The 13,215-nt window shown below is 42.0% G+C and overlaps 1 protein-coding gene across 1 annotated transcript; it reads left to right on the plus strand.

Annotated features, from left to right (window-relative positions):
* Positions 1–3,944: 3,944 nt before the first annotated feature.
* LOC149459065 (putative CENPB DNA-binding domain-containing protein 1) lies at positions 3,945–4,277 on the plus strand. The gene has a single exon (XM_089681676.1). The coding sequence runs from the start codon at positions 3,945–3,947 to the stop codon at positions 4,275–4,277; it is 333 nt and encodes a 110-aa protein (XP_089537802.1).
* The last annotated feature ends 8,938 nt before the right edge of the window (positions 4,278–13,215 follow it).

Below are 13,215 nucleotides of genomic sequence, written 5' to 3' on the forward strand. Positions count from 1 at the left end.
ATAGACAGCTGCACTCCACACACACCACCTGCTGAGATGAGAATCCTTTGCAATGTCCATAGAGCCACATTCAGGACTGGCCTGGATGGGACATATACCCTTCTGATCTCCATCTCCAGGAGCTTGGCCCCCTGTCAAGCTGATGTTTCAATTTGGTTGATGTTTGCTATATATAGTGGAGTTGGTCTTCAACAATATGGAACCAAAGCTGCAAATATGGGACAAATAATCCTTGTTTTGCAGCATCTGACCACTGAATAGGCAGGTGATATGAAGAGGGGGGATTGGGAGCACCATGAGAAGATAAAAGGATGATGGATTACAACCAAGGTCTGTCAGACTGAACCTGCCCTGCACCCGAGCAATGAAGGAGGTGAGGTAATTGTGACAGTTCCAGCATGCAACACAGAGTCTATGGAGGGGGGGGGGGGGTCACTGTGGTCACCACCTCATCATCACCTTTTCATCGAAGTCTGCAGGATTTCATTTACAGTATAAGGAAGAACTCTGTGGACCCTGATGTAAAGTGGAACTCTGATGTAAAGGGCAATTCTGCAGACCCTGAAGCAGGTAGGAACTCTGATGTAAAGGGGAGCCCTGTGGACCCTGATGTAAAGGAGAACTTTTTGGACTCTGACTTAAGGGAGAACTTTGTGGGCTGTGATGTAAATAGAAACTCTGGAGTTTGTTGTAAGGGAGAACTCTGTAGGCTGTGATGTAAAAAGGCAACTCTGATGAAAAGGGGAATGCTACAGACTGTGATATAATTGGGAACTCTATTTTAAAGGGGAATGCTGCGGACCGTGATGTAAGGGGGGACGCTGTGGGCCATGATGCAAAAAGGAATGATGTGGACTGTGATGTTAGGGGGAATGCTTCAGACCGTGATGTAAAGGGGAACGCTGTGGACAGTGATGTAAAAGGGAATGTTGCGGATCGTGAGACCCGCGTACCCAGATGCACATCAGCATCAACCAGCAGAAGTCTTGCCAGGCACTCTGTGTTCTGAAACTACCTGTTACTTTATGTATTACTGAGCCAGAGCTGTGGGAGAGACCTTCCTCTGCACTTCAAGTTCCACCACCAGGTGTGTTACACCTGCTCTGCTGTTTCTCTTGCTTATGACCTCGGATTGGAACATGGACTATTCTTTGGACTCTTGCCTGCCTTTTGACTACAGATTTGACCCTGACTATTCTAAACCTTGATTGCCTTGTACCTGGACTGTCATCAAACCACTATGCCTGTATGCCAACTACAAGTACCTGTTTGCTCTGCTCAGTTCATGCCTGACCCAGCATGGTAGCCAGTCACTAGAGCATTGTGTATAAGATTTGGGGGCAAACAAGTACCGGTAAGCCTACTTGTCTTATAGGAAAAGGGGCTGCTATAGGTGAAGAACACAGAAGCCAGCTATAGTGCCTGACCACCTGCGTTAGGGGTAAGCGTGACAATGTCTAAACTATGTTAGCATCCCCTTACAAGATTATAGATGCAATATACACTGTATTTCCAAAAGTATTTGGACACCCCTCCTAAAACATTTGTGAAAGAATGGGTCACTCTCAGGAGCTCAGTGAATTCAAGCATGGTACCGTGATAGGTTGCCACCTGTGCAATACGTCCTTCCATGAAATTTCCTTGCTACTAAATATTCCACGGTCAGCTGTTAGTGGTATTATACCAAGTGGAAGCAATTGGGAACAATAGCAACTCAACCACCAAGTGGTAGGCTGCGGAAAATGACAAAGTGGGGTCAGCGCATGCTGAAGCGCACAGCTTGCAGAAGTTGATAACTGTCTGCAGAGTCAATAGCTAAAGACCTCCAAACTTTGTGTGGCCTTCAGATTAGCACAACAACAGTGCGTAGAAAGCTTCATGGAATAGGTTTCCACCACCAAGCAGTTGCATCCAAACCTTACATCACCAAGTGCAATGCAAAGTGTCAGCTGCAGCAGTGTAAAGCACGCCCCCACTAGACTATAGAGCAGAGGAGATGTTCTCTGGAGTGACAAATCACTTTTCTATGGCAATCCGATGAACGTGTCTGGGTTTGGCGGTTGCCAGAAAAACAGTACTTACCTGACTGCATTGTGCCAAGTGTAAAGTTTGGTGGAGGGAAAATTATGGTGTGGGGTTGTTTTTCAGGGGTTGGGCTTGGCCCCTTAGTTCTATTGAAGGGAACTCTTAAGGTGTCAGCATACCATGACATTTTGGACAATTTCATACTCTCGCCTTTGTGGGAAAAGTTTGTTGATGGCCCCTTCCTGTTCCAACATGATTGCGCACCAGTGCACAAAGCAAGGTCCATAAAGACATGGATGAGCGTGTTTGGGGTGGAGGAACTTGACTGGCCTGCACAGAGTCCTGACCTCAACCCAATAGAACACCTTTGGGATGAATTAGAGCTGAGACTGGAAGCCAGGCCTTCATGTCCAACATCAGTGCCTGACCTCACAAATGCTCTTCTGGAAGAATGGTCAAACATTCCCATAGACACAAGAATTAGGGCGGAAACTGCTAGCCAGGCCTCCTCATCCAACATCAGCAGGTCCAGACTAGCCATAGGGCTCACTGGGCATTTGCCCTGTGGGCTGGGGCCTCCTCGATAGGAGGGGTGGCCAGGCAGCACATAGAGGAACTGAACCGTGCATTTCTCGGTTCCTCTATGTGCCACCTGGCCGCCCATCCTATCCATCTCCTGCATGCCCTGGGCTCCTGTATGCCCCCCCCCACAGCCACCACCCCCCCATCCCCTGCAGTGCTGCTGCCGCTTTCCCCTCCTCCCTGCAGCTGCTGCAGGGGATCTGTCAGCATATTCTCTCCCCAGTTAGGACAATTTCCTGCCCACCAAAGTTGGGAGAGGAAGCTGCTCCTCCCACCCTCTCCTCCTGTGTCTGCCCCGCCCATATCTCTCTCTTTCTCTCTCTCTCTCTCTTTCCTATAAAAAAATTTACAAAAATAATAAAATTGTAAAAAATGAAATAAAACTAAAAACCTACTGACACTAATGGCGGAACTACCAGGGTCGCAGAGGTTGCTCTTGCGACCGGGCCCTGCCGTTCCACCACTGGGCTCCAAGGAAAGGATCCCCAAGCTTGGGGCTGCTCAGTCCAAAATGCCCGGGCCTATTCTTTGGCCCAGTCCAGGCATGGATATTAGTGCCTAACCTCACAAATGTGCTTCTGGAAGAATACTCAAACATTCCCAACCCTTGTGAACAGCCTTCCCAGAAGAGTTGAAGCTGTTATAGCTTCAAAGTGTGGGCCAACTCAATATTGAACCCTATGGACTAAAACTGGGATGCCATTAAAGCTCATGTGCGTGTAAAGGAAGGTGTCCCAATACTTTTGGCAATATAGTGAATGTATGTATATGTATATATATATATATATACTGTATATATATATATACACACAGTGGTACCATGACCTACGAGTGCATTTAGGTACGAGTTTTCCGAGGTACGAGTAGTCATTTGGTCGATTTTTTGCTTTGTTACCCGAGCAGAAAATTGAGGTATGAGCTGGAGACAGCGCTGCTAGATGGCGTAGTGAGCAGTGATGCCACAGCATCCCAGCCTTCGAGAAACGCCGAGACGCGCCTCCAACATGCGCTCTCAGTCTTCTCATGGTCTCTTCACGTGTTTATGGTTTCTTCACGTGTTTACCTCAAACCAGAGGGTGAGTGTTTTCTGCTTTTTTGGAACAGGTGCAAAGTTCCATTTTATACCAGTTTATACCAACTTATACCAAACTTCAGAGGGTGAGTTTGTTCTGCTTTTCTGGAACAGGTGCAGAGTTCTCATGGTCTCTTCACGTGTTTATGGTCTCTTCACGTGTTTACCTCAAACCAGAAGGTGAGTGTTTTCTGCTTTTCTGGAAGAGGTGCAGAGATCCATTTTATACCAGTTTATACCAATTTATACCAAACTTTCTGGTGCCATGTCTCCCAAGAAAGTAAGTGCTAGTGACAATGCTGACAAGAGGAGGATGATGTCCATTGAGTTAAAGCGTGACATTTTTGAGAAATATGACCAAGGTATGCGAGTAAAGGACTTGGCCAGGCAGTATGTATGTTCAACATCTACGATCTGCACGATTTTGAAGCAGAAGGAGTTGCTTAAAGTTATATCGCCAGCCAAAGGTGTAAAAATAATTTCTAAGCTCCGGATGTATGCCCATGAAAAGATGGAGAGTCTGCTGTTGGTGTGGCTGACGGAGAAGAAGCTTGCAGGAGATACTGTAACAGAGGCTATAATCTGTGGGAAGGCATGAGCCATTTATGTGGATATGGTGCAGCAAACCCCAGGCACTTCAGCAACTGAGGATTCCTTTAAAGCTAGTCAGGGCTGGTTTGACAATTTCCGGAAAAGGACCGGAATTCACTCCGTTTTTGGGCATGGTGAGGCAGGAAGTGCTGATGTCAAGGCAGCAGAGGATTTCATCAAAACTTTCACTCAATTCATCGAGGCCGAAGAATACATACCCCAGCAAGTCTTCAACTGTGACGAGACAGGGCTATTTTGGAAGAAGATGCCGAGGAGGACATACATAACGGAAGAGGAGAAGAAGATGCCAGGCCACAAACCTATGAAGGATAGGTTGACCCTCGCCCTGTGTGCCAATGCGAGTGGCGACTGCAGGATAAAGCCACTGCTCGTATACCATTCCAAAAGCCCCAGAACCTTTAAAGCACACAAGATCATAAAGGAGACACTGCAGGTTATGTGGCGGGCAAACCCTAAGGTGTGGGTCACCAGGCAGTTCTTTGTTGAGTGGGTAAACTTTCTGTTTGGTCCTTCGGTGAAGAAATATTTTCAAGAAAACAACCTGACCCTGCAAGCCCTTCTCATCCTCGACAATGCTCCTGCTCATCCACCGCACATCAAGGATGAAATACTCAATGAGTATAATTTTCTTCCTCTGAACACCACCTCTATCCTGCAGCCAATGGACCAGCAGGTAATATCCAATTTGAAGAAGCTCTATACCAAGCACCTGTTCCGCCGTTACTTTGAGGTGACGGAGAGTATGAACCTCACCCTTCAAGAATTTTGGAAGGACCATTTTAATATCATGGTAGGCCTCAAAATCATCGATATTGCCTGGCAGAGGGTTACAAAAAGGACCTTGACCTCTGCATGGAAGAAGCTGTGGCCTGAAGAAGGCTGAAAGGGACTCTGAAGGTTTCGAACCTGAACCCGAAGAGCCAGTGGAGGAAGAGATTGTGTCCATTGGAAAGACTATAGGTCTGGAGGTGGATGAAAGAGACATTGTTGAGCTTGTGAAGGAGCACTACGAAGAACTGACGACTGAGGAGTTAAAGGAGCTATAAGAGCAGCGGCATACAGAGGCGTTAAGTGAAGTTAGTTCCAAGGTAGAGGAGACAGAAGCGGAGGTCATCAATACAAAAGAGCTCAAGAAAATTTTGGCAATGTGGGAGAAGGTAGCAGATTATGTAGAAAAGAAACATCCTGAAAAAGTTGCAACTAGTAGTGCACGATTGTGCTCTTTGGCATTTTTGGCTCCATTTTCAAATCATGTGAAGCTATAAATAGTAGGTTTCATGACGTCAGGCTGCATACAGGCATACCCATTTTGACAACGAACGTTGTGTTCAAAACGCGTTAAGGAGGAGCCCTTTTGTCAGCCGTTGACGTCAAGCTGTCGGATCACGGGGATCCGACGGCCACCACATTGTTCCAGCTGGTCAGTTTCATGCACATTTATGTGATTTATATTGCGACATCTGTAATCTCATATTGCAGTGCTGTATGTTCTTCTATATCATATTTTAAGCACCAATAATAAAGCATCTTTTAAAATACTACACTATGGGATATTCCTAATGTTTGCTCTGTATCGAGCACTTTAAATCCCTCAGTACCATCTTCAGTGAATGTACCATCTTCAGTGAATATCCTAGCACCCCGGAAAAGCTTGATTATTGGCACTGGCTATCAACTCCCAGTACCATTGGGAAGATCATCCAATCCCCGGCTACACACCTGATTACACCCGAAGGACCAGGGCATGTTCAGGAGCTTATGATACAACGCGCTTTTCATTAGCGCTTCTGGTGAGTGCGCATTCTATATGTTTATCTACACACTCATTCAAGTGGAATCAGTATTCTGGGACTATATAGAAGTTTTTTGAAAATTGCATCAGTTTTAAGAAGTTTAAATAATTTTGGACATTTTATATCAACATACTTGGCATGACTATATGTTTCTTATAGATATTTGCATTTTATTTAATTTTTATTTTATATGCTCATTTTCTGAGTAATATTCCTCAGTACTATTTGTGGCACAAAACGCATTTATCATATACATGCGTTTGGTAGACGATATTAATCATTCATTTAGCGCTGCACTATTTTATATTGATTCATTTGAGGGCATTTTTGGTGTACCCTTTAGTGTGTTCAGCTGCTTATTACCGATACCAATATCAGCGCTCGCTCCACTATCCATACAGTCGTGCAACAGTGCTATTTAATGACACTTGCCTAACTCGTTTCCGAAACATTCTGAAAGGGAGAATAAAACAGACCTCCTTGGACAGGTTTATTAAGAAAAGGCCTTTAGTTGAAAGTGAGGAAAGTGTGATGAAAGAGCCAAGAACTAATGAAAGAACCAGTGAAAGAACCAGTGAAAGAACCAATGAAAGAACCAGTGAAAGAACCAGTGAAAGCGAAGACAGTGACGAAAATTAAGATAAGAAATTAAGATAAGAAAACAAGGTAAGTAAACTGTATGAAACCTTATAAAACCTTATTATATCTTTACATACTCTTTCTATTATGTTTCTATACAATATATGTTATTTAGAAATGCATTTTGAGGGTTGGAACGGATTAAGAGCATTTTAATTATTTAAATGGGGAAAATTGATTTGATATGCGAGCAAATTGAGCTACGAGCTCGGCCACGGAACAAATTAAACTCATAGGTCAAGGTATCACTGTATATGTATATATATAAAATGTAAAACATATGGTTAAAATATCTGGTACACCTTGTACAGCACAGTCTCACTTCATTGCTAATGACCTCTGGAGCTGTTTCAGAGGTGCTCAATTTCTCACAGTTCTGTAATAATTGTCTCAAATCTAAAAAATAACACCCAAATTGCTGTATGACAAAATGGTAAATTGTGTGCTATTTGTAATAGAGTTTTGCCCATATCCATTGAGGTTTATGAATGTATGAGGCCTCTTTCACACATAAATACCCTACTTCAGAGTGATGATCAATGTTCTACTTTCCATGCCATTCACTATAAATTATCCCCTTATTCTAAACTGGCCATTCTGATCCTGCCAATATTTTCTTTTCTTTCTTAGCTCTTCAGAATGGCAGGCACAGAACTGACAAATGTCCGGCTGTCATGTCTATACCTTGGAAAATATAAATGCACAGATATAGCACATTACAAACGACCTGCTCTTTGTGATAGGTTACATAACAGCATCTTGAAGCACATATATCTCAGCTTCAGGCACTTAGAAAAGTAAGTAATTTCAGGCTCCTCTCCAATTCTTGGGCTACAATGGTTCACTATAATTTGTGGTGAGGCTTGATTGTCAATGATGATGAACATGTGTAACACGCATAGAACAAATATTGCCGGGGGGCATGGGCTTATTTCTTCCTCCCGCAGGGACTGACTGTATTGACTTATAAACTTCTACAGTGCAGATGCTCAGTTTGCAGACCATCCACTTTATTTTCTGTACTAATATGTCTTAGGTTATTGCTTTCGTGAACCCTCCAGAGTTCCTTAAATCATGTGGAAAGATATATTTTTCATAGGCACTTTTTATTTTTTTTTTCCCTAAAGTATCAATTTTCTTCAAACAGGAGTCCACACAAGGGTAAGAAATCACACTGATACTGTAGAGTAGCCAGCAAGGAAAACAAGGCTAGCATTGCTGAAATTGCAACCTGCCTGGCTGCCTTTGAACTCAATACTATCCAAGTCACTGATCAGGAAGCATACACAGGTAGTAAACACAATAAAGTGTTTATAGTGTATAGATTTTTGTTTGTTTATTTGTTTTGGGTAGCATATGTAAGGATTAGAACCCCTGCCATGGCTTTATTGCTGAACAACTAATAAATAGGCACTAGCCCTTTACATTAAAAAGCATGTGCAAATCCACATAATGACAAAAACTGTTTACAGTGAAAAATTAGCCCACAGTGTAATAAATAAATTAAAAACTCTGAAAAATATATATGTGGTGGAATTTACTGAAGAGTCCAAACAATAAATAGCAAAAAGTCCCCAACCACCGTATTCTTGTGAAATAAAGATAAAGTGACCAAATCTTTTAAAATCAACAGTTCTCCGCCAGTGTGTTCAGATAAACTGCTTGCTCCCCAAATCCCGGTGGCCGACAAAGCAGCCAGCAAGCATTAGAGATCAGATCTTGTATATGGGATATCTACTCCTCTATGCAGAATCACTGAGGTTTATCCACTCATGAATGTCGCTGTTATACATCCTCATTTGCAAAACATATACCAGAGAAAGAGCCCAAGAGAGGTACTCATAGTGCAGTATATTTTATTAACCACTTGCCCTCCAGAGGATTTGCTCCTCTTCCTGACCAGGCCATTTTTACTTTAACTGACAATTGCGCAGTCATGCATTAATGTACATAAATTAAATGTATGATCTTTTTTCCCACAAATAGAGCTTTCTTTCAGTGGTATTTGACAACCTCTGCGTTTTTATTTTTTTGCGCTATAAACAAAAAAGACCGACAATTTTAAAAACAAACAAAACAATATTTTTGACTTTTTGCTATAAAACATATCCAATAAAAAAAAATTTAAAGATCAAATTTCATCATAAATTTAGGCCAAAGTGCATTCTGCTGTGTCTTTGCTAAAAAAAATCCAAATACGTGTAAATTAATTGGTTTACATGAAAGGTATAATGTCTACAAATGATGGTTTATATACTGGAATTTTAATTTTTATTATACTAGTAATGGTGGCGATCAGCGATGTATAGCATTCTGACACTGGGTGGGAACTGCCTAACTGCCACTGACATCCAAATGACACTAATACAGTGATCAGTGCTAATAAAAAGCACTGACACTGTACTAATGACACTGGGCAAAAAGGGGTTAACATGTGGGGCGATCAAAGGGTTAACTGTGTGCTGTGTGTGTTTTACTAGTTGTGCTGTTTTACTATGGAGACATGCTGCTTTGTATTTCTCTGAAGTGCAGAGAAATACAAAACAGCATGTCTTTTCTGGCAGGAGAGAGACCTGTGTTTACACACAGATCTCTTCCCTGTTAGCTTTACACGGGTATCGGCGGGGAATTTTCGGCTGGGTCCCGTTGATTGACATCCCTAGCCTCCAATGGTGGCTCAAGTAGGGTTGCGCGCGCACCCCCTACCTGGAAATGTAAAACACATTTATGTGATTTTGCGCAGTCCTGCCACCCTGTAGCAGTACTTCTACTTTAGGGCGGCGGGCAAGAGGCACAACTGTATGCACTCACATGAAGCAGGTGCCAGATGGGGCACCAACACAAACAGCTCACTAGGGGGATCCCTTCCCGCACGCTGCCACTCATAGCCCTGGAGCTGGCGTGTGGCATTCCAAGAGACCAAATATGACATCAGAGAAGGACCAAAAGTGATGTCAGCAGCTCAGGCCCAATGCATTTTGGGCACCTCACGTCCTCAGGAAGCTCAGAAAGTTATGAGCTTCCTGAGGACACGCAGTGCACTTTTTGTTGTAAAGGGCTAGCGCCTACAAATTTAAAGTGTTTTTAAAAGGGGCAGCTGCATTGGCGTTTGCTGGTTTTGTATTTTTTAATTTTGGTTACATGTTTATGGGATGACTCCGTCTTATTGGTAATATGCATTTATTGCTATCTATGTCCCTGTTGGAGGGTTTTACCCTTTTTTTGGTGAATATTGTGACAGAAAAAAAAGTGACGGAAATCAACATTTTTGACAAGTGGTGAGGGTGAATCTTCCAATATTATTATTAAATTTGTGAGCTGTTTTTGGATTACCCTACTCAATAGCTGCTAGTACCCCAACACACTGTAATCTATCATACAAATTAAATACCATAAACAAAAAAAAATTAAAAAAATTGTAAGCAGTCCTCCGGTTCCCATGCACTCCAACACTAAATATCAGTAATAAATGTCTCTTGAAAAATCTGTGTGGTTTGGTGGATTTCTTCTTGCATATTCAGAAGGTCAGGATGTGCTGTCACCTAAATCACTTGATATAGTGCTGCACTGTTTTTTTGGTTATGAGGGTGAATCTTCCCAAAAATTTGTTTTGTTTAATTTCAGATTCATTTGCTAGTCAATCATTTACAGCCTATGTTAGAAAAATTCATTTTTTAAATTAATTTCTTATATTTGGGTTTGTTTTGTATGTTTCATATTCCAAATCAATTCATTTTCAGGGCAGCACAGTGGCTAAATGGTTAGCACTTCCACCTGGCAGTACTAGGGTCGTTGGTTTTAATCCTAGCCACGGCACCTCCTGCCTGGAGTTTGCATGTTCTCTCTTTGCCTGCATGGGTTTCCTCCAGGTACTCCAGTTTCCTCCCACACTCCAAAAAGACACGCTGGTAGGTTTATTGGATCCTGTCTAAAAATTGTCCCTTGTATATTAATGTGAGTTAGGGACCTTAGATTGTATGCCCCTTGAGGGTTAGGGACTGATGTGAATGTACAATATATATGTAAAGCGCTGCGTAAATTGATGGTGCTATATAAGTACCTGAAATTAATAAAAAAATATTTTTGGAAGTGATTTCAGAAGATTCACTCATTTGTTAAGTTTGGCAACTTCAATGCGACCTGCTTGTGACGTTGATGTGACTTCTGATGCAACTTGCTTGCGACTTTGATGTTTTACAACTTTGGACAATCATAACAATACAGAGTGTGATAACCCTCTGAAGTCACAAATGAATGAAACAAATGACAATGAATGAATTAGCTATTTTGGTTATAATTTCTTACTGAGTTTTTTATTTGTTACTATTGTGATTCAGTTATTTGGATATATCTTTTGAATAACAAAAATTGTGTCCAAATTTTCATTCGTAATTAAACAAACCGCACATGTCTACTAGTGACAACTGTCTAAATGCTTTTTAAAGATTTCCTCTCACTTTCTGCATGGCCAGGACAGGAAATCTCCTCAATAGGGCAAAAACTAAACAGATTGGAGTTTTCATTCTTCCCTCTTTTACAAAAAAAAGTTTTGGTTATGCATAAAAATACATTTTATTTAGGTAGGCCATACTGAAAAAGCAAACAAAGTGATTATACTTTGTTTTTTCCTTTCTTTGTCTATGCATTCTAGGTTGAATGCCGTTTTATTGTTCAGCAGTGGTTAGCACGAGTGGTCAGCAAAATCAGTGACTTGTTGTTGGGGCGTGCTCCCGATTCAGTCTTTCAGAAATGCAGCAATTGTGCTCTTCTGATATTTCTTTTTCCCCACAACTAAGAGGGAGAACCCAAGGGACCTCAGTTCACCCCTAAGGCTGCTTTCCAGCACCTTTATGACACCACTATGCCAAACCAACTCTACCTCAAAAATGTCACCATCCACAGCCATGACCTCCTGCCCCAGCCAAGCTTCAAGTAGAGAACCCCTCTTCCCCACCAGCTTCCCTGTGCATCCCACTCCTGGATAGTGAGCCTAGGGATTTTACATGTCTTCCTCCAGGAGTGGAAAAACCCAGACTATACTACTAATGACTGTCAGCCCACCTCACAAAAAAGAAAAGACTGTGTGCCTGCCATATCTTGAATTTGTAATACAAGGGAAAGTCATTTAATTCTACACAGGTTTTTTCTTCTTTTTTAATGAGGAGGCTTGGGGTTATAAAGGAATGGAGTTAAAGGGTAATTCCACTTTAATGGGAAAAAAAATAGCAAATAAAAAATTAATAATAATATAGTGTATATAATTGCAACTCAAGTCATATTGTAATTGAATGGTATTAAAATGACCTTTTCCTTTTCTTTAAAATTCAATATGGCAACCTGGAGGTGTTCTGTAGACACAATACCTTCAGATTGCCATATTTGGCAGTAGGATTTACAGAACTCCCCCAGATATGTCATTTCCCGCTTGTGTGATTGGCTTACTGATTTTCTCAGAAATCTGCGCTAAGAATTAGGCTTTCAAGGAGAGGTCCAGATCCACAGGGAACAATTCAACAACTCCTAAGGGGTAGTGCTACACTTATGACTGTTTCATGCATGAAATAAAAGGTTTATTAAACAGTATAATTTAACAAATTGACGGCACTTCCAAAAATCATATCATTTGATCTGCAGCCAAGTTAGGTTACAGGATAACTTTGCTATAGTCACCAAATCCCTTGAGCAACCTGTCAGATTTTTAGGAATAAACTTAGCAACAAAGAGTCTGGATAAGTCAACTTGGTGGGATGACATCTACCATCAGATTCCACAACATTTTCCATCACTTACACCCTTTTTTTAGAACAAGCTTCTAAAAGGGCATAAACGTCCAAAAAGATGTAGCTAAGAAAGCAACAATTGTAATCTGAAACAGAGGGGGTTATACATGTGCTTTTGATTGTGTATGCATTCAGCGCATTGATAAACCTTAACCGCATGCTTGCCACCCTATAGTAAAACTACTGCAACAGGACGGTAGGGCTGTGCAAAATCACACACATATATATATATATATGTGATTTGCATTTCCAGGTAGGGGGTCGCACGCACGTGCCGCCCTACCCATACCGCCATTGGCTGCTATGGATGTCAATCACCGGGTTCCCCACTGGCAGCTGGCGATCTTCGAGTAACACTGACAACGTGTAAACAACACAGGTCTCTCTCCTGCCAGCAAGAATATGCTGATGAGTATTTCTCTGCACATGTTTCCCTACTAAAACAAACACAGCATATTATGTAAAACACACACAATTAACCCTTTGATCACCCCGGATGTTAACCTATTCCTGCCGAGTGTCAGTGTAATACAGTGTCAGTGCTTTTTATTAGCACTGATCACTGTATTAGTGTCACTGGGGATGTCAGTGGCAGTTAGTCAGTTCCAAACCAGTGTCAGAATGACCGCCACAGTCCTGCAGTCCCACTATAAGATGCTAATTGCCTCCATTACTAGTATAACAGAAAAAAAAATTCCAGTATATATACCAA

The sequence above is a fragment of the Staurois parvus genome, unplaced genomic scaffold (genome assembly GCF_062004578.1).
Source record: "Staurois parvus isolate SC_StPar_1 unplaced genomic scaffold, SC_StPar_1.0 ptg000276l, whole genome shotgun sequence".
NCBI classification, from domain to species: Eukaryota; Metazoa; Chordata; class Amphibia; order Anura; family Ranidae; genus Staurois; species Staurois parvus.